Source organism: Sus scrofa, chromosome 3 (assembly GCF_054392235.1).
Source record: "Sus scrofa isolate SSC_HxYL_T2T_F1_AM1 chromosome 3, Sscrofa_HxYL_maternal_Yorkshire_Landrace_v2.0, whole genome shotgun sequence".
Classification (NCBI taxonomy): Eukaryota; Metazoa; Chordata; class Mammalia; order Artiodactyla; family Suidae; genus Sus; species Sus scrofa.
In genome coordinates, this window is record NC_139385.1 from 115102931 (window position 1) to 115125641 (window position 22711).

The following is a 22711-nucleotide window of genomic DNA, read 5'->3' on the forward strand; positions in this document are numbered from 1 at the left end:
TGGCATTGCTTCAAGCTGTGGCATAGGTTACAAATGCGGCTCAGATCCAGTGTTGCCATGGCTGTGGTGTAAGCTCCAGCTGCTGCTCTGAATCAACCTCTGGCCTAGGAATTTTGATATGCCTCAGGTGTGGCCATTAAAAAGAAATTAGTAGAAGGAAAGAAATCATAAAGATCAGAGTGGAAATAGAAGAAGAAAACAATAGAAAAGATCAAAGATCAGCAAAGCCAAAAGCTGGTTCTTTGAAAAGATAAATCGATAAACCTTTAGCCAGACTTATCAAGAAAAAGATGGAGAGGGCACAAATTAATAAAATTAGAAATGAAAAAGAAGTTACAACCGACACCACAGAAATACAAGAAACCTAAGAGACTACAGTACGCAACTGTATGCCAATAAAATGGACAGCCTAGAATAAATGAACAAATTGTTAGAAAGGTACAGTCTCCCAAAATCGAACCTGGAAGAAATAAAAAAAATGTGACCAAACCAATTACGAGTACTAAAATTGAATCTGTGATTTAAAAGCTCCCCACAAATGGAAGTATGGGACCAGTTGGCTTCACAAGCGAATTCTTCCAAACATTTTGAGAAGAGTTAGCACTCGTCCAAATTCAATCTATGGGGCCACCATCACCTGATAACAAAACCAGACAAAGATGTCACCAAAAAAATTATAGACCAGTTTCACTGATGAACATAGAGACAAGAAATCGTCAACAAAATATCAGCAAATCAAATCCAGCCATACATTAAAAGGATCATATGCCATGATCAAGTGGGATTTATTCCAGAGATGAAAATAATTTTAATATCCACAAATCAATTAGTGTGATACCCCATATTAACAAGTTGAAGAATAAAAACCATATGATCATTTTAATAGGTACAGAAAAGGCTTTGTAAAATTTTATTTATTTATTTATTTAGTCTTTTCAGGGCCACACCCATGGCATATGGATGTTCCCAGGCTATGGGTCGAATTGGAGCTGTAGCCACTGGCCTACACCACAGCCACAGCAATATGAGATCCAAGCTGCATCTGTGACCTGCACCATAGTTCATGGCAGTATCAGATCCTTAACCCACTGAGCAAGACCAGGGATTGAACCTGCATCCTCATGGATGCTAGTCAGATTCCTTTCTGCCAAGCCATGACAGGAACTCCAGAAAAAGTTTTTATTAATAAATATCTATTTATGAAAAATTTCCAGAAAGTAAATATAGAGGGACTATATCCCTCTGCTGGACTTAATAAAAGGCCGTATATGACAAACTCCCAGCTAACATCATACTTAACAAGGAAAAGCTAAAAGCTTTTCCTCAAAGATCAGGAACAAGGCAAAAATTCCACTCTCACTGCTTGCTTACTCAACATAGTTCTGGAAGTCCTAGCCACAGCAATTAGAGAAGTAAAAAATAAAAAGAATCCAAATAGGAAAAGAAGTAAAACTGTCACTGTTGCAATTGACATGATACTGTACATGGAAGATGCTGAAGGCACTATCAGAAAACTAGTAGAGCTCATTAATGAATTTGCTGAAGTTGCAGGATACAAAATTATACAGAAGTCTCCTGCATTTCTATACACTAGCAGGAAATTATCAGAAAGAGAAATTAAGGAAACAGTACCATTTACCATCACATCAAAAAGAATAAAATACCTAGAATAAGGAGTTCACGTCACAGTTCAGCGGAAACGAACCTGACTAGCATTCATGCAGGTTTGATCCCTGGCCTTGCTCAGTGGGTTAAGGATCTGGCATTTCCGTGAGCCGTGGTGTAGGTTGTAGATGTGGCTTGGATCCAGTGTTGCTGTGGCTGTGGTGTAGGCCTGCAGCTGCAGTTCCAATTTGACCCCTGGCCTGTGAACCTCCATATGCCATGGGTGTGGCCCTAAGAAGAAAAAAAAATTTTTTTTAAGTAAAATACCTAGGAATAAACTTAACTGAGGAGGCAGTATACCTGTACTCCAGAAACTCTAAGATGCTGATGAAAGAAATCAAAGGTGACAGAAACAGATGGAAAGATATTCCATGTTCTTGGATTAGAAGAATCATTATTGTCAAAATGACTGTACTCCCCAAGGCAGTCTACAGATTCAGTGCAATTCCTATCAAAATATCAATGACATTTTTCACAGAACTAGAACAAAAAATCTTTAAATTTGTATGGAAACACGAAAGATCTTGAATGGCCAAAGCAATCTTGAGAAAGAAAAATGAAGCTGAAGGAATCAGGCTCCCTGACTTCAGACTGTACTACAAGGCTACGGTTATCAAAACAGTATAGTATAGGCACAAAAGGTATAGGCACAAACAGAAATATAGGTCAGTGAAACAGGATAGAAGGCCCAGAAAAAAACACACACTTATGGTCAGTTAATCTGTGACAATGGAGGTAAGAATGAATATACAGTGGAGAAAGATAGTCTCTTCAGTAGGTGGTGCTGGGAAAACTGGACAGCTTCATAAAGAATGAAATTAGAACATCCTCTAATACCATGCACAAAAATAAACTCAAATTGGATTAAAGACCTAAATGTAAGGTCGATACTATAAAACTCCTAGAAGAAAACATAAGCAGAAAACTCCTTGACATAAATCAATATCTTTTTGAATCCATCTCCTAGAGTAATAAAAAAAATGGAATCTAATTAAACTTAAGAACTTTTGCACAGCAAACTATAAACAAAACTAAAAGCCCACAGAATGGGAGAAGATAGTTGCAAGCGATGCAGCTGACATGGGCTCAATCTCCAAAATATACAAACAGCTCATACAGCTCAATGTTAAAAAAATAAACAACCCATTCAAAAAATGAGTAGAAGATCTAAATAGACATATCTCCAAAGAAGAGGTGAAAATGGCCCCAAAAAAGCATGTGACAGGATGCTCAATGTTACTAGCCATTAGAGAAGTACAAATCAAAAGTACAGTGAGGTGTCATCTCTCAATGGTCAGAATGACCATCATCAAAAAGTCTACAAATAATTAATGCAGTAGAGGGAGTGGAGGGTAAAGAACCCTCCAACACTGTTGGTTGCAATGTAAATCGTTGTAGCCTCTAAGGAGAACGGTATGGAAATTCCTTAAAAAACTAAAATGGAACTTCCACATGATCATGCAGTCCTACTCTTGGACATATACTCAGAGAAAACCATAATTCAAAAAAGATACATGCACCCTACTGTTCATTGCAATATTATTTACAATAGCCAAGACCTATGGTCCACTGACAGATGAATGGATAAAGAATATGTGGTATATATATAATGGAATATTACTCAGCCATAAAAAAGAATGAAATACTGCCATTTGTAGCAATGTGGGTGCACCTAGAGATTATCTTACTAAGTGAAGTAAGCCAGAGAAAGACAAACTTCATATCACTTATACGTGAAATCTAAAAAAAGGAGTTCCCATTGTGGCTCAGCAGTAGCAAACCCAGCTGGTAGCTATGAGGACTCAGTTTGATCCTGGCCCCGCTCAGTGGGTTAAGGATCTGGAGTTGCTGTGAGCTGTGATGTAGGTTACACACATGGCTTGGATCCAGCGTTTCTGTGGCTATGGCATAGGCTGGCAGCTGCAGCTCCAATTGGGTACCCTGGCCTGGGAACTTCCACATGCCACATGTGCCAGAAAGACAAAACAAAAAAAAAAGATACAAATGAACTTATATACAAAACAGAAATAGACCCACAGTAGAATAAACTTATCATTACCAAAGGGAAGGTAGGGGGTTGGATGAATAAGGAGTTTGGAGATGAACAGAAACACACTACTGTATATAAAATAGATAACCAACACAGATGTATTATAAGGCATAGGGAACATTACTCAATATTTTGTAATAATCTAGATAGGAAGAGAATCTGAAAAAATACATATGTATATGTATAATTGAATCACTTTACTGTACACCTGAAATTGACACAACATCATAAGTGAAGTACAGATTTAAAAAACGCAAAATTAAAGGAACCAATGAGTAAGCTGTGAGTTGTAGTGGTTATTCAGATTATATTGTTTTTTGATTGGTGTTAATGTAATTGTAGTAATTATTATTTTTAACGTTGGAGAAGTCTGAGACTATACACAGTAGCCATCATATGTATTTGAAACTGTCACTAATAGGGATAACTCAAGTATAGCCTTGCAAGCTGTGAATACCAGCAGGACGATAGATATTATGCTGGGTAAGATGAAATGTGTATTTAGAATTACTAAGGTTGATGTAATGAACAGTGATAATATTCCTTCTAGGTATGATGGTGAGGATATTAGGTGGGGTCAATAATCCTAGGAGGGGTACTGTGAAAGGTGTTTCATAATATCCTGAGGCTTGTAGTAGTGTGAAATAAACACCTAATGCAGTTGTAAGAAAAAGATAATTCTCCTTGAAAACCAATTTCTGAATTTTTAAAAATCATGAAGAGTCAGTCCCTGTATTTTCAGATTATAGTTATTAATAGATTTTTTTTTTTTTTTTTTTTTTTTTTTTTTTTTTGGTGAATGTTTTCCTCAATATAATTGTTTGGGTGCTTTTTTGTTTGGGGAGGATTTTTTTGGCCATACCCAAGGCATGTGGAAAATTACCAGGCCAGGGATCAAACCCTAACCACAACAGGGATCCTAGCTGCTGCAGTTACAACACAGGATCTTTCACCCACTGCGTCACAAGAGAACTCCCAATTGTTTAGTTTTTTTAAAAGTGTGTTGATCCCTGGAAACTTCCACATGATGCGGGTGTGGCCATAGATAAATAAATAGATAAATAAAGTGTATGTTTATGGTTTATTTCCTTGTTCTTTTTTTAGATGTTTATCTTTAATATACTCAAGATTCATAATATTTTTAAAGGTTGGCCACACCGTTTCCTGGTGTTCCATGGCAGTGTTTAATGATCTCTCTGGCTTTTTTCAAGCCACATTTCTGTTACTTCATTTTATGGGGCATTTCCTTTCCAGATAATTCCTAAATATCCTACCAAGCACACCCAATCATGAATAGCAGAAATCTGTTTGTCACAGGCTAGGTATTTCATTTTCTTTCCCTTGGAATCCTGTAACATTTCAACCGTATAGATAAATATAGTACGTAAATATTTGCGAGTCAGCAAGTTACTTTATTCCATGTCATCACTGAAGGCTTTCCAGTTTGGTACACAAGTGCTTATCTTAAATAAATATTCTTAATACTCCCTATAATTCTTTTTGTTTGCTCTTTAGTTTCTTAATAATGCTAGTGTGTTTTTATCAAGATTATTTTATATGTATTTTTCTAAGCCATAAATTTTTTAGTTTGGTGTTTTTCCTCACTCATTGATGTGTTTATTTAGTTATTTAGTTATAGGGACTTGTAGCTTGGTCAAACTAGCAATAGTGATCCATATAATTTACCAAAGGTATTTTCTAGAGGAAAGTGTTCCCTTGTTTTACTTTCCATCATCTTACTATATAATCCAGACCCTGATAACCTTTTTCCTGACCAATAGCTTCTCCCTTCTTTAGGAGCTTGCTGTGGTCTCTTCCTTGTTCCAGTCCCTCCTGCATAGTGCTGTCAACATTATCTTTTTAAAATATAGATTTGATTGTGTTACTGCCTTGCTCAGGGACCTTCTGTCTCTCCCTCTTGGATATAGAATAATATGAACTGCTAATGTTTGTTGATCACTGTGCTGAGTGTTATAGCCATCAGGTAATTTAATTTTGACAAGAATCATTTAAAACTAGTAGTCCTGTTATTCCCAATTATAGACAAGGAGCATAGAGAGGTTAAGCAGCTTATTTAAGGTGCTATAGTTAGTAGGTTGCAAAGCTTGAACTCAGCTCTGTTGATTCCAAGTTTCTCTCTCTGGCCCTTGTTGAGCTCCTGTGTGCATTTTTTGACTTCTTCCTACCCCACCCCCCACCCCCACACTTCACTCTTCAGTCATAGGGGTCCACTTACTCATATCCTCTCCTTTACCTTGTACTTTCTCGATGATGATGCTTTCACTTTCTGCCCATCAAAACCTTGCTTCTCTTTGTAATTCTGCTCAAATATCACTGTTAGTGATATTCTATTTTCCTAAAGTTTTCTATTCCCTCTTCTAGAATTTTTTTTTTTTTTTTTTGGTCTTTTTTTGCCTTTTCTAGGGCCGCTTGTGCGGCAAATGGAGGTTCCCAGGCTAGGGGTCTAATCAGAGCTGTTGCTGCTGGCCTACACCAGAGCCACAGCAACACGAGATCTGAGCCGCATCTGTGAGCTACACCACAGCTCACAGCATCGCTGGATCCTTAACCCACTGAGCAAGGCCAGGGATCGAGCCTGCAACCTCAGGGTTCCTGGTCGGATTCGTTAACCACTGCGCCACGACAGGAACTCCTAGAATTTTATTTTTCATTTTTGGCATTTCCCTTATCATGTTCTATATTTGTTTTATTTCTCTTTCTACTGGATTGTAAGCCCCTGGAAGGCAAAGACTGACTGTCTTACATTTGCAAACCATAGGGCCAATGCCTTACATTTAGAAGATGTGAAAAAAAAGGTGAATATATTTTTTGTGTGTGTGTGTGTGTGTGTGTGTGTGTGTGTGTCTTTTTGCCATTTCTTTGGGCCGCTTCTGCGGCATATGGAGGTTCCCAGGCTAGGGGTCGAATCGGAGCTGTAGCCGCCGGCCTACGCCAGGGCCACAGCAATGCGGGATTCGAGCCCCTCTGCAACCTACACCACAGCTCACAGCAATGCCAGATCCTTAACCCACTGCGCAAGAGCAGGGACCGAACCCGCAACCTCATGGTTCCTAGTCGGATTCGTTAACCACTGCGCCACGACGGGAACGCCAAAGGTGAATTTTTAAAATGAGTTCTATTCATACAATTTTTTATATTTATTTATTTATATATTTTTATTTTTAGGGCCACAGCCACAGCAATGTGGGATCAGAGCTGCATCTGGGACCTACACCACAGCTCATGGCAGTGCTGAGTGCGGTCAGGGATCAAAGCTACTATGTCCTCATGGATACTAGTCAGGTTCGTTACTGCTGAGCCAGGACGGGAACTCCTTATACAATTACTTTGTTAAAGATTTTATAGAGATGAGGAGCTCCCATCTTGGCACAGTGGAAGCGAATCAGACTAGGAACCATGAGGTTGCAGGTTCGATCCTGGCCTTGCTCAGTGGGTAAAGGATCCGACATTGCCATGAGCTGTGGTGTAGGTCGCAGATGCGGCTTGGATCTGATGTTGCTGTGGTTGTGGTGTAGGCTGGCAGCAACAGCTCCGATTCGATCCCTAGCCTGGGAACCTCCATATGCCGAGGTGTGGCCATAAAAAGACGAAAGACAAAAAAAAAAAAAAAAAAAAAGATTTTAGAAGGATGAAATGTGAAAACCTTTTTTAGTAATCCTTAGGAATTGTTGCACATTAGTTATAGGGATGCTTTACTCTCCATTAGATGATTTCTGATTTAATAATAACTAAATAAAATTTAATAAAATTTAAACTTTAAAATTTGAAGAAAGTTATTTTTGATTTTCTGTTTCACTCTTTTCAGTGGAAAATTCTTACGCTGTTAGATATATTTAAAGCATATGAAATTTTATACATATTATTAACTCAAATAATTGAATTTTTAGTATTAAAAATTGTAAGTATTTCTGCACTTTTATTTACTCAGGTTTTTAAAAATACAGATCAACTTTTAAATTTCTAATGAAGTCATTTTCATTTCTTAAAAGTTTAATTTTTCCAAAAAATTGAAACCTTTTTAGAGAGATATATGCAAGAATTTTTAATGGGAAAATTAAGGTTACAAAATAAGATAAAGCTTATTTGGTATGTGCACCTAAAAAGACATACACTAAGATCTTAGACTGATGCTTAGGAATGGACTACAAATTTGGCTTGCCCTTTTCCAGTGGGCAAAGTAAACAAGAAAACATAGTTACATAATCAATTGTTCATATTATAAAACCAACCTGAGAAATTTCTTTTATGGGTCATCACAAAGAGCTACCATATGAAATAGGTGACTTGTCCTTAGCAATATCCCTGCAAAAGTGCCTCTAAAGTGACAGATGCATATCAGGTCCTTCAGTGCAGGGCAGTGACATACTGTATAGTTCATTAAAGATATCCTTTAATGAGGAGAAAAATAAATCAGTGGGAATATACAGTTTTGAGATAAACTATAGAAATTTGAAATATCTGCAGCAGCATCTCCCAAGGCACTTATAGTTTTAAAAAAATGGTCTTTTTTTTCTTTTTAATTGATTTAAAAATTACACTTTTTTTGCAAGCAAAAACTCAGGATATTCTCTCTGTCTCTTGCTTTTTTTTCTTTGGCTGCCCTTGAGGCATATGAAATTTCCCAGGCCAGGGATAGAACCTGAGCCACAGCTGCATTGTCAGATCCTTAACTCGGCCAGGAATCAAACTCACTGCACCACAGTGGGAACTCCAAGTTTTTCTCTTTATTAACTATGAAAAATTTTAGAACTCATACCTTCATATTTTAGTCCTTGGTATACTAATCCCCAAAGTGTCTCAGCAATGTAGTCACAAAATGTGGAAGCCTTGAAATAATATACGTATACAGGCATACACAAGCAGATCTGCAAGTCTGCTCTGGCCAAAGTTTATTTAAAAAGGAACGTACTATATGGAGTTCCTGTTGTGGCACAGCAGAAATGAATCCAGCTAGTATCCATGACAATGTATGTTTGATCCTTGGCCTCACTCACTGGGTTGGGGATCTGGCCTTATGGTGAGCTGTGGTGTAGGTTGCAAATGTGGCTTGGATCCACCATTTCTGTGGCTTTGGTGTAAGCCGGCAGCTGTAACTCCAGTTTGACCCCTAGCCTGGGAACTTCCATATGCTGTGGGTGCGACCCATTAAAAAAAAAAAAAAAAAAAAAAGGAAGGTACTCTAAAGAATCATGTATTTGTAATTACAGTAAATAGATTAAAGAAAATGTTAGATAAATGCTAGAGATTATAGGTGCATTTGGCAAAAATGTTGGAATTGGTGTTCTTGTAACTGTGGCTTGAAAATTACTTACCTCCTACCAACACTATTCAATAGAATTTACTCTGATGATGAAAGTGTTTTACATCTACACTGTCTGAAATGGTAGCCACATAGTGACAGCTGAGCACATGTAATGTAGCTAGAGTGAACGAGTAACTAAACATTTAATATTATTTAATTTTAATTTACTTAAATTTAAATGACTGCATGTGGCTGGTGGCTAACTGTATGGGAAGCCCAGTTCTAGAGGACAGGGAAGACTGCTTCTCTCAGGCTTTGTAGTAGTAGTGGTTAAGTTCAAGGTTTTATTTTCCATAACTGAATAAAGAAATTCTGGGAGTTCCCGTCGTGGCGCAGTGGTTAACGAATCCGACTAGGAACCATGAGGTTGCGGGTTCGGTCCCTGCCCTTGCTCAGTGAGTTAACGATCCGGCGTTGCCGTGAGCTGTGGTGTAGGTTGCAGACGCGGCTCGGATCCCGCGTTGCTGTGGCTCTGGCATAGGCTGGCGGCTACAGCTCCGATTCGACCCCTAGCCTGGGAACCTCCATATGCCGCGGGAGCGGCCCAAGAAATAGCAACAACAACAACAACAACAACAATAACAACAACAATAAAAAAGAAATTCTATACTTCTAAGAGACAAGTGTTTTAGGATAAACAATGATTCTTTCTAATGCTTACTTTTTTATATTTTTGAACTTGAAAATTAACCAGGGGTAGTTCTCTAGTGGCTCAGCAGGTTGAGAATCTGACATTGTCACTGCTGCTGGCTCCGTTTGATTCTTGGCCTCAGGAACTTCCTTATGCTGCGACTGTGGCCAAATAAAAAAACAAGAAAATTAACCAGGATGCTTGAGCATGTGGTTGATCTTTTTTTGATATTAATAGAATTATTAGCAAGTAGGCAGTATTCGGTTGCAAACTACATTTAAAATTATTTCATAAGATTGAATCATTTACTTGAAAAGATAGAATGCTATGGCTATATTGATAAAGGATTGTTTTCTTGCAGTTTCCAGAGTGTGGATTCTTTGGCATGTATGACAAAATCCTTCTCTTTCGTCATGACATGAACTCAGAAAATATTTTGCAGCTGATTACCTCAGCAGATGAAATACATGAAGGAGACCTAGTGGAAGTTGTTCTTTCAGGTAAGTAAATAGCTTTATTTTGTTGCCTTTTTAAGTTAAAGCTCCACAATTTTTTTTAACTTTAGTGTTCTGTTTCCTAGTATAAGTTAAATAATTTTTTTAACTAGCTAAAATAAATCTAACAATTATTTGTAATCATGTCACCTTGAGAAAATGGTTTTGTACATCAAAATAACTACTTACAGACTACTTTTGGAGCTAAAATTATTTGAAGCTGGTGAACTTCCTAAAATAAAGTTTGAAAACCACACTATTAAATGCCGAACATAATTAACGGTTCAGTGAAACTTTCAGAGAAAAAATGATTCTGTGCACTTTGACATAAATGATCATGGTCCATGTTCTTAATCTCATCGCAATTACAAGTATAAGGTTTATGTAACTTTTTTTTTTTAAAGCTTTGGCCACAGTAGAAGACTTCCAGATTCGTCCACATACTCTGTATGTACATTCTTACAAAGCTCCTACTTTTTGTGATTACTGTGGTGAAATGCTCTGGGGATTGGTACGTCAGGGCCTAAAATGTGAAGGTATGTGTTCTAAATTTTTATATCCCATTTGAAATAGGATTTCACATTTGCATTCTGTAATTATCTGTGAAAGAAGGTCATCAGTTGGTGACTAAGTGGTACTCAAGGTTTAGATTTGGAGAGATCTGGTTGTTCTGAATTAGAATTGGCAGGGGGTAGGATGCAGGTGTACATTTTTGATTAGTCAATGAGCTTTTTCTGAAAAGGGCCAGAGAGTATACATATTTTAAGTTTTGTTGGCCATGTGATCTCTTGAAATGACTTAACTCTTGTAGCATGAAAATAGCCATAGACAGACTGTAAACAAATGAGCATGCTGTGTTCTAATAAAATTATTTATGAATACTGAAATTCAAATTTCATGTAATTTTCACATGCCATGGGAGGAGTTTGGTACAGTCCACAGTCTGCTCAAGTGCTCTAAGTCAGTGGTACTCAAACTTTATTATGCATCAGAATCAAGGCCTCAAGGATTGTTAAAACATATGCTGCTAGGCCCCATCCCCAGAACTTCTGATTCAGTAGGTCTGGGGTGGAACCCAGTAATTTAGATTTCTAACACATTCTCAGGTGCTGTCTTGGGGAGCACACTTCCAGAACCACTACTTAACCTTAACTTAACCTTTCTACATGTTTCCTTTTCTTGGCTTGTCATCTGGGTTCTTCATTAGGATAACTATTGCTGCCAGAGAAAATAAAGAAGCATCTATTTTTTTATGTACACACTTCTAAAGTTTTGTTTATTTAAAAAAATTTTTTATTTTTTAAAATACATTTAGGCTGTGGATTAAATTATCATAAACGATGTGCCTTCAAGATTCCAAATAACTGTAGTGGTGTAAGAAAGAGACGTCTGTCAAATGTATCCCTGCCAGGACCTGGCCTCTCAGTTCCAAGACCCCTACAGACTGAATATGTAGCCCTTCCTACTGAAGAGGTATGTATTTTAAGATAATAGAAGGGCATTTTACTTCTTACTCTTTATTTTTAGGTTATATGATATTTTTCCAAAACATAAGTTTTATGTTAAATAGTAACATTGCTACACTTAAGAAACTTAAAATGCGTTACTGCACACAGGGCTTATTAATACTAATGAATTGCATTTTGAACACTTTGGGATCATCTTATCACTTGGACCACAAGATCAGTCTCTTGATCTCCACACTTCATTACAACCTAATATACAGCTTTGGTTATATCACTCCCCACTGAGAAACCTTTATGTATTTTGTGATTCTAGCAATTTGTACTGGTCACCATTTCCTGAACATACCCATTTCCCCAAGCTTTTGCTCTTGTTAGTTTCTGTTACATGCTTTTTCCAGACCTAGCTCAATAGCTACCTTACCTGATCTTCCCCTAGAAGTTATTTTTCTGAAAGCTGTAGAACTTTTCAAACTTCCCTAGTGGTGTATATAGCATTATACCTTAATATCATAGTGTTGGTATACTAGATTGTCCTCACAGAGTTTATGATCTTTTTTTTTTTTTTTTCCTTTTTAGGGCCACACCCCTGGCATATGGAAGTTCTCAGGCGAGGGGTTGAACCAGAGCTGCAACTGCCAGCCTATGCCATAGACACAACAACTTGGGATCCATGCTGTGTCTGACCTACATCACAGCTCACAGCAATGCCAGATCCTTAACCCACTGAGCAAGGCCAGGGATTGGACCCTCACCCTCTTGGATCCTAGTCAGGTTCATTTCCACTGAGCCACAATGGGAATTCCAAGTTTATGATCTATTTAGAGAAGACAGTGTTCATTTCTTTGTCCCACCATCCTGAGCACCTTACCTTGTACTTTACTAAGTTTTCAGTCATAACTGAATGAGTGTTTGACCCCACTCATCCTTATAGTATTCCAGTGAGAGATATTAGATCTGTATACCATGAGACAATTGGAACTCAGATTGGTCAAGTGACAACACTGAAGTTGCAGAGCAAAGTAGTAAGCAGTCTAAGAAATCAACCCAGATCTGATTGTTTTTAAATCAGTAACTTTTCCTTATATATTATACCCCTCAAGGGTAAATGTAATAGATTGGGGAAGAGAGAAATAACTGCTTTATTCATTTGATACTACCTAAAATGACTTCCGTCCATAGATTGCAGTTTTAACATTAACTTATCTCTGTAACCTCTTTGGTCTTCTGTATGTTAATGGCAAAATCAAGTCTTTTGCTTTTTGTCTTGACACCTTCGTCATAAGATTTTGTTTACCAAAGCACCAGAATAAAAGCTTTTGAAATTCTTTCATAAAAATCCCATATTTCCATGTTGTATAGACCTATTATGGGATTTTTAAAGTAGAAGAAGAGTTCCATGGCATTAGGAACTGAGAACAAAGAGTTATTATAAACATATGCAAAAGCTTGGGGAAAGATTGGAAATAGAAAAGTTAATGCAATTTATATACAAACTGCACAGCAAACTTTGCTGAGACTGGGGACTGTAGGGTGAAAGTGTATCTTGTTTGGGAACCCCACAAAAGATACTGGTATGTCAGTCACACCCTAAGTATTGCAAGATTAGGAAATAGCAGGACAGAGCAGATGAATAAAGTATTAACTTTTAATTCATTCATTTATATTTTATCCTGAAGATGGAAATTCCTTAGGAAAGTAAAAGGAGTTGACATGCTTGAATTGGTTAGATTGTGCAGTGTATTTTAGAACAAGTAGAAATTGTAGAGAGGAATGTCACAGGGTTACATTTGTCCGTCCAAGCATGCAGTCTCAAAAAGGAGGAAGGTACAGTAAGAGAAGAGCTAAGAGCTCATGGAGGAAAATCAGAGGGAAGGAAGCATGGTAAAATGATACTGAGGGAATGGAGGAGGGCTACATATGTTATTCCCACTGACTGTTTTATCAGCTCTGCAGAATCACTGTGGTGCTCCTTTCTGTACATGGAGGAAGGGTGGGCCAGATTAGAGCAGGACTCCTTAGACAGCTGAAGCAAGCAAGTTGGTTTTGGGTTTTAACATTCTTTTTGTAGTTTTCTTAAATTCCTTCATAATTTGCTTTAGAACATTTCTGACTACTTGTTAGTAAAAGACTGTCCATCAGAGGCTCCATTTGTGTTGTTTTTATAGGCTGTCCTCCAGTGGTCTGTCCTTTTCTTTTTCCTTCTTTGCTTTCTTCAAAAAAAAAAAAAAGCCTTGTATTTTCTTGTCCTCTTATTTTTCCTATATGCCTCTTTGTCTTTTAGTTTCTTCTGGCTTCTTTTGCTTCTATTGGTTGAACATGTCAGTATAGAATGACTCAACTTCTCTGAGTTACAGACATTACTAGTTGTAGAAGGCAGTTTTGGCAGTGAAGATATAGGCAGCTACAACAAAATCTGTAATTAGCATCTGTAATCTAGATAGTAGTTAGATGTTTGGATTTTATCCTTGAGAAAATGGCCTGTATTCATTTTCGTATCCCTGATGATATAGTGTAGGGCGTGGCCTGTAATAATCAGTGAATGCTGAATGAATGGAATGAGCCACATTGATCTGACCTATAATTTAAATTGATTATTTCCTTTGTGTACATAGAAAGGTTTATAGTTTAAAAGTCCATTTGTCCCTCAGATTACACAAAAATTTTTAACCAGTGCCTTTTTTAATTTTCCTTTTTGCTCACCTAAGAGAAAAAAACTCAAATAACTGGAAAGTTACTCAAAATATCAAAAAATTTCTTAAAGCATAATAACTAGGGGCAAAGTTGGTTAGTTTGTATCTACCATTATATGTATCATCATAATTAATTAAACTTAGATTTTTATAAATACTTGCTTTAGTATTTGTTACACTTGAAAAACTAGAATTTGTTTCTAAATATTGTCAGACATTATGTTCAGTAATTCAACATGGGCAGCACTAACACTTTCTGAGTTTACTTAATTTTCCTGCCGATTCATTTCTTGGTAAGGTCTTTGAAAGGATTAAACATATTATAAATTCATTTTAAAGTTTGGTTTTTTATTTGTAAAATGTCATATGTGCAAATAATAGTTAATCAGTGAATGTGAAGATGAAAGTATATATTTTTTTCTTTGGCATAAATAATAGCAAAAAAATTCTACAATTTTCTCATTCAAGGGTTGGTAAGTTAAGCTTCCAAAGCAAACCGCTGAAATCCACATTTTTAGATTTTTGGCTTTAATTTTGAAATAAATGGCTTTTGTGGTCAAGCCCTGTTTTTAATACTTTGTTTTTAGTATTGACTTTCACTTATTGTAATTACTTATGTTTTAGTCGCATATTCATCAAGAACCTAGTAAGAGAATTCCTTCTTGGAGTGGTCGCCCAATCTGGATGGAGAAGATGGTAATGTGCAGGGTAAAAGTTCCACACACGTTTGCTGTTCACTCTTATACCCGTCCTACAATATGTCAGTACTGCAAGCGGTTGCTGAAAGGCCTCTTTCGCCAAGGAATGCAGTGCAAAGGTAAGGTTGGATGTTTCTCTTAATTAAAATTCCTATTTGTTTGTGTTAGCAAATAAAGGTTTAAAATATTTTTATTTCAGAAGCATTAAATAAATTGGTCCCATAGGTGTTTACTGAAAAAGGAAAAAATAAATAAGCAAACACATGTATTTATTGATGACTGCTATCTGTAACGTGTGCTATATACAAGGAACTACGTTGAAGAAAAATTAGAGTGTAAATTGCAGAACTAGAATTTGGATCTGAGGTATGGCTGCTTAATATTTGCCAATATAAAACTGTGAGTAAGCAAGAAGCTAATATTTGAGCTTAAGTCATTCCTATTCTAGAGCCAAACACTGCCCAAAATATAAAATAATGCTTTTCCTCTTTCCATTAAATATTCATACACACACACACTCACACACACATTACAGAGATTTTGTTATTTTCGTTTTTAATTATGTAGCTATGAAAGCTATACAGAAATTGTTGTTTCAGAGAGTACTCAAACTGAAATAGGCAAAATATAGTAGAAGCCACTGGAGTTATAATAGGAAACACATATATTTGGATACTAACCCAGAAAATTAACATAGTATTCCAAAAACATAATGAATCAGGTTTTTAATAGAATAATGAAAAAATGTTTTCTTCTAGGTACATGTTTTCATGCTTTTTAAAGATGATTTTATCTTTCTGTCTCATATCTTATCAACAATGCCTCACGATCATGTTAAAATCAAAATACAGAGTTTCAATGTGTTATTAGGCATTGAGCTAGGATAAGGTATAAGTAATCTCTCTATAATCTTATGTCCCTGTTTTTCATGTGAATATTTTAACAGTTTTTGATACCACCATACTTTTTATATAAAACTAGTCCTATCTAGGTAAAACATTAGAGTTGAGATCTTTGCAATAATAAATCCTGTTTACAATGTTAATTCGAATAATTATATGTAAATTTAACTTAAGTATATAAGAAAAGTTTCTCTTTTGAGGGGTTGGCGGGTGGTTGGTGCATGAAGATCCCAGGCCAAGGATCAAGCCTGCTCCACAGCAGGGATTAAGCCACATCCTTAAACTGCTGAGCCACCAGGAAACTCCAAGAAAACTTTTCTTGGCAATATATGGCTGCATAGGAGAATATCAAATAGAGAATATATTGTCCATTTGTTGCCAAGTACCTAATAACCACCAGGCAGGCTTAATTAAATGTTGAAATATTATTTCAACAGCTTATTTTTTAATATGAATTAATACATAAATTAATACTTTAAAGTATCATCACTAAAGTGTGCTGGCAAGCAGCCACGAAGGAGTGTTTTGGGAAAGAACATTGAGAACAGATGTACAAATTCACGCCAACAGATTATCTAGGCAAAAATAGTAAATAGTGCCATTTTGCTGAGAACAGAAACACTGTAAAACCATGTGCAAAAAAAGAATAGTATTTTATAGAGGAACTAAAGTAAATCTGTAGGTTAATGAATTTTGGAATTAAAACCAATTAAGTCTACTGCTGGATTATTAGAGCTCTAAAAGAAAAATGTTTTATGCTTATATTGGTTCAGAAAGTAGCAGACTTATTTCTCTTTAGCTAAGCTATTTTAATTTTCAAAAAATCATAATTTATTTCAGTGACCCCCATATTTTTATAATATGATTAAGGTACTTAAAAAGTAAAACAGTAATTTTCATTCACTTGTCAAGCTAAGACCAAAAAAAGAAATAGTTAAGATAAAATACTCATGCCGGATCATTTGAGAAAATAACAATTCTAAGAGCAGCTATTCATTCATCTGTTTGTTTTCTGCTTTGTTACATTAAAATTTTAAGGCATTTTAAGGCATTCTTTCGTATACAATAAAAGAAAAAATAAACAGGAGTTTCCATCGTGGCTCAGTGGTTAGCAAACCCGACTGGCATTCAGGGGTACACAGGTTAGATCCCTGGCCTTGCTCAGTGAGTTGAGGATCCAGCGTTGCTGTGAGCTGTAGTGTAGGCCAGCAGCTGAGGCTCTGATTTGACCTCTATTCTGGGAACCTTGTTATTTTCACAATTTGTAAAACCTCTTGAGATAAAAAATTAATTATTTAGATGTATGCAAGATATTAATATCATATATGATCTCCTTGGACCTCTTGTTTTGAAAGACATTGTTACATAACACAAGTTTTATCACCCACCAAGTAATTAATTCCATGGAGCTTTTTCTTCTAATTTACCCTGTGCTATTTGCTGGATACCCAGAATTTTTTGAATCAGAAGGGTTACAAAGTTATTCTGAGTCAGGACTTGAAATTATTTTTACCCAGTTATTGCTGGTAGAAGTATTTTGAAGGTGATGTTAGACAGTAATTATAGCACTATTTATTGAAGAAGTTCTTAAAGCACACGTTCCTCAGCCCCACTCCCAGAGCTGCTGATGTAGCAGCTCAGTGGTGGAGCCCAAGAACATGCATTTCTGACAAGACCTCGAGTGAATGTTGATGCTGCTGACCATAGTTTGAGAACCACTGAGTTACATAGTACTGTTGAACAGCTTGGTCCCGATGACACTGATCCACAGTTCAGTCAGCTCTGAGGTTCCTGCAGGCTGAAGAGAGACATTATATACTACATGTATAGTAGTATATAACGGAAGCCCAGTCCTTCCTCACAAGGTTGCGTGGGAAAGCCCTAATTGCTAATAAATGGTTGTAGAATCACAGTCTCTTCTGCATATGTGCCAGGTCCTAATAATTAGGAATTAAAAGTAAGTGCCTGACAAATGTTGGAAAGGAATTTAATCAGCCTGAGAAACTCTTAAGGGAGATGTGGAAAGAAGAATATGAAGTAAGGGAAGGAAACATGGAGCTGCCATCAACATTTTGACAAAGTGTTATACCAGTAGTATAAACTTCATTTTACAGATAAAGAAACTGAGTGCTGTGCAATTAAACAGCTATTAAGAGGTGGTGTCAGAATTTGAAACCAGACCTTTAATCCAAGACCTGAGTTATTAATTATACTCTTATTTGTGAGTAAAGAAAGTCTTTAACCATATCTGATGATGCCTTTTTACATAAGCTAATAAGCTAAATATTTTATTTTAGATTGTAAATTCAACTGCCATAAACGCTGTGCATCAAAAGTACCAAGAGACTGCCTTGGAGAGGTTACTTTCAATGGAGGTAAAAGCATTTTTCTTAATTTCTTTAAAAGATCACAACTCTTTTGTGTATTAGGTTATCGTAGGGTTATATTTGCATATTTTATTTTGATTAGTTTCTTTGACTTTTTTTCTGATTTAATAATCAAGCAAAATATGGAAATAAGTAATGGTATATTTTTATTAATTATGCCTTCTTGTCTTTCCTTTACCAACTCTGTAGTCTAACGTGGCCACTGGTGCTGCATATCTTCTTTTAACTTTAGACATCACAGAACTTATTTTAAAAATCTTGGTGTTGTTGCAGCTGTGGCATATAGTGGTAGGTGCAGCTCAGATTCAGTCCCTGGCTCAAGAACTTCCATAAGCCATAGATGTAGCCATTAAAAAAAACAAACAAGGAGTTCCCGTCGTGGCGCAGGGGTTAACGAATCCGACTAGGAACCATGAGGTTGCGGGTTCGTTCGGTCCCTGCCCTTGCTCAGTGGGTTGACGATCCGGCGTTGCCACGAGCTGTGGTGTAGCTTGCAGACGCGGCTCGGATCCCGCATTGCTGTGGCTCTGGCGTAGGCCAATGGCTACAGCTCCGATTCGACCCTGAGCCTGGGAACCTCCATATGCCGCGGGAGTGGCCCAAAGAAATAGCAAAAATACAAAAAAAAAAAAAAAAAAAAATAGAGTCCCATGATAACGTGGTCTCTATCTACAAAAACAAACAAACAAACAAAAAACCTGCAATAGTTCCTTAGAAAAAGGACTGTTTCATAGTTCTAGTATTTTTATTGACTGTTTACTGTATGCCAGGCACTGTTCTAAACTTATATATGTTGGCATTTAAAACTAAGAATAACTTTTTGAGATTGAGATGAGGACTTAGAGATGAGTAAATTTAGGCATAAAAACATTAAGTAACTTGCCTAAGAAATTCAGTCAGCAAGTTAGTTGAGTTGGAATTTGAAGCCATATGGTTTGGGCTTCTTAGGCCATAATCTTTGGAACTCATTGGACTGTCTTTTTCTTTCTCTAAGAAATAATCTTTAGATAATCATTTTTGCTTTTTTGCCTGTTTGGTTTTTTTTTTTCCTCTTTTCAAGATTATATTTATTAAAGTGATTACCTTTTTTGAAAGGAAGGAGTGATGACTGTAAACTTTCAGCATAATTTTTCCTTAACATTCGCATGCTGGTAAAAATTGAATGTTAAGTAGTTCTGTAGAAGGAAAAGCATAAGGAGTAGAAATTATACACCTTAAGAATTTAACATTTTTTCTTGATGGCATGTTTTCGGTGGTTTCTACCACTACCAGCAGCATGATTAGTTTTCTTTCAGTTACTCTGAATTAATGCAATTTTCTATGTTACTAAAGCCTTTCCTAGATTTATGTAGTTCATACACTTTGCACTTTTCTATCTTTTAACAAATGGATATGAAATATTATTTATATTTATTTTAATGTTCATTTATCTGTATATTAATGAGTTTGAGCTTAAAATATTCAGTGGTCAGGGTTTTTTCCTCTGTAAATTGCCTGTGTCATGTTACATATTCTGTTAATTCTTTGTCAGCTTTATTGAGATGATTTGTACACCTTACAATTCACACATTTAGTTAATTAACAGAATTTTGCAACTGTCTCTGCAGACTAATGTTAGAACATTTTCATCTCCCTGAAAAGAACTTCATACACATTAGTAAGTCACTCCCTACCCCCTCTTCCACACTAGCCCCTGGCAACCAGTAAATCAACTTTTATTTCTATGTGCTTATCTATTTTAGACATTTCATATAAATGGACTCATACAATGTGTAGTCTTTTGTGACTCGTTTCTTTCACATAGCATAATGTTTTCAAGGTTCATCCATTTGGCAACATATATCAAAGTTTCATTATTTTTTAATTCACAAATAATATTCCTCTATGAATATACCACATTTTATCCATTCACCAGTCAATGGTCCTTTGACTTGTATCCACTTTGGAGCTATTATGAACAATGCTGCTATGAATTTTTGAGTACAGTTGAGTATATATGTTTTCATTTTACCCAGGGTAACTAGCCAGTAGTGGAATTGGTGAGTCATATGATAACACTATGTTTAACATTTTGATAACTCGGAGTCCCATTGTGGCTCAGTGGTTTATGAACACAACTAGTATCTATGAGGATGCAGGTTCGATCCCTGGCCTCAATCATTGGGTTAAGGATCTGCGGTTGCCGTAAGCTGTGGTGTAGGTCACAGACGCAACTTAATCCTTCATGGCTGTGGCGTAGGCCTGCAGCTGCAGCTCCAATTCAGCTCCTAGCCTGGGAACTTCCATATGCCACAGGTTCAGCCCTAATAAATAAATAAATAAATAGTTATTTTAAAAAAATTTTGAGGACTGCTAAACTGTTTTAAGCATTTGTACCATTTTTCATTTCCCACCAGCAGTGTATAGTTTCTGCTGTATCCTAATTCTAATAATTCTGATATCTGCGTATCCTTGCTGCCACTTGTAATTGTCTGTCATTTTGATTATCAACATCCCGGTGAGTATGTAGTGATGTCTCATTATGGATTTGTTTTTTGGGAGGTTTTTTTTCCTTTTTTTTTAGGGCTGCACCTGCAGCACATGGAAGTTTCCAGGCTGGAAGTCAAATCAGAGCTATAGCTGCTGGCCAACACCACAGCCACAGCAACACCAGATCCAAGCTGCATCTGTGACCTACACTGAAGCTCACGGCAACACGGGACCCTTAACCCACTGAGCAAGGCCAGGAATCGAACCTGCATTCTCGTGGATACTGGTCAGTTTCTGAACCTGCTGAGCCACAATGGGAATTCCTCATTGTGGTTTTGATTTGCATTTCCCTGATGGCTAATTGATATTGCATATCTTTTATTGGTTATTTTTACAACTGTTTTGGAGAAATAATTATTTTGGTCCTTTGCCCATTTAACTAGATTGCTTTTTTTTTCTTTTTTTCTTTCTTTCTTTTTTTTTTTTTTTTTTTGTCTTTTTGCCTTTTCTAGGGCCACTCCTGTGGCATATGGAGGTTCCCAGGCTAGGGGTCAAATCAGAGCTTTAGCCACCGGCTACGCCAGAGGCAAAGCAACTCGGGATCTGAGCCACGTCTGTGACCTACACCACAGCTCACAGCAACGCTGGATCCTTAACCCACTGAACAAGGCCAGGGATCGAACCCAAAACCTAGTTAATGAATTCCTAGTTGGATTCATTAACCACTGAGCCACGACAGGAACTCCTAAAAGTTCTTTATTCTGGATGTAAGTTTCTTATTTGATATATGATTTGAAAACACTTGCTCTCTTCTGCAGGCTATATTTTCACTTTCCTTTTTTTTTTTAGGGCTGCACCCACACATATGGAAGTTCCCAGGCTAGGGGTCAAATTGGAGCTGTAGCTGCTGGCCTGCACCACAGCCACAGCAATGTGGGATCTGAGTCATGTCTACACTGCAGCCAGATCCTTAACACATTGAGCGAGGCCAGGGATCAAACCCATGTCCTCATGGATACTAGTTGGGTTCATTACCGCTGAAAGGAACCCCTCTTTTAACTTTCTTGAGGTATCATTTTCACACACAGGTTTTTAATTTAATGAAGTCCAGTTAATTTATTTTCTCTGTTGTCACTTATGTTTTTGGTTGTAAATCTGTGAAGGCTTTGCCTAACTCAAGGTCACAAAATTTACTCTTATGTTTTCCTCTAAGAGTTTTATAGATTAAGCTCTTAGATTTAGGTCTGTGATTCTCTTTAAGTTAGTTTTTATAATTGGTTTAAGGAGGGTTTCCAATTTCATTTTTTTGCATGTAGATATCCAGTTGTCCTAGCACCATTTATTGAACAGACTGTTTATTCTTTCTTCGTTGTATTTTCTTAGACCCTTGTGGAAAATCAGTTGCCCAGACGTATAGTGATGGCTGTTTTCTTTGCTTTTAGTATCTTTTTTCATATCAAAATTTAAAATTCTAATGCAGTTAAGTTAGTTAATTTTCTGCCTTATAGTTTGTGCATTTTATTTTTTTGGTATTAAAAAATTATTATAGTCAATTTACAGTGTTCTGTCAATTTCTGCTATACAGTAAAGTGACTCAGTTAAACATACATATACATTCTTTTTCTTGCATTATCCTCTATTATGTTCTATCACAAGTGATTAGATATAGTTCCCTGTGCTATACAGCAAGATCTCATTGCATATCCACTCCAAATGCTATAGTTTGTATCTACTAACCCCAAACTCCCAGTCCATCCCTCTCCCTCCACCTTGGCAGCCACAAGTCTGTTCTCCATGTCTATGAGTTTCTTTTCTGATAGGTTCATTTGTGCCATACATTAGATTCCAGATATAAGTGATATCATATGGTATTTGTCTTTGTTTTTCTGGCTTACTTCACTTAGTATGAGAGTCTCTAGTTTGTGTGTGTGTATAC

The 22711-nt window shown here is 36.7% G+C and overlaps 1 protein-coding gene across 7 annotated transcripts in view; it reads left to right on the top strand.

Moving 5' to 3' along the window:
* The window catches only part of PRKD3 (protein kinase D3), a 104076-nt gene that overhangs the window by 51114 nt on the left and 30251 nt on the right, over positions 1-22711 (top strand). For all 7 annotated transcript variants that reach the window (XR_014842246.1, XM_013996210.3, XM_085019567.1 and 4 more), the window contains exons 3-7: positions 10031-10169; positions 10568-10699; positions 11479-11636; positions 14944-15136; positions 18217-18294. Coding sequence is in view for 6 of the 7 variants with exons in the window: in XM_013996210.3 (XP_013851664.1) it covers positions 10031-10169; positions 10568-10699; positions 11479-11636; positions 14944-15136; positions 18217-18294 (700 nt within the window). In the remaining variant the exon portion in view is untranslated. The remainder of the gene's footprint in view (positions 1-10030; positions 10170-10567; positions 10700-11478; positions 11637-14943; positions 15137-18216; positions 18295-22711) is intronic.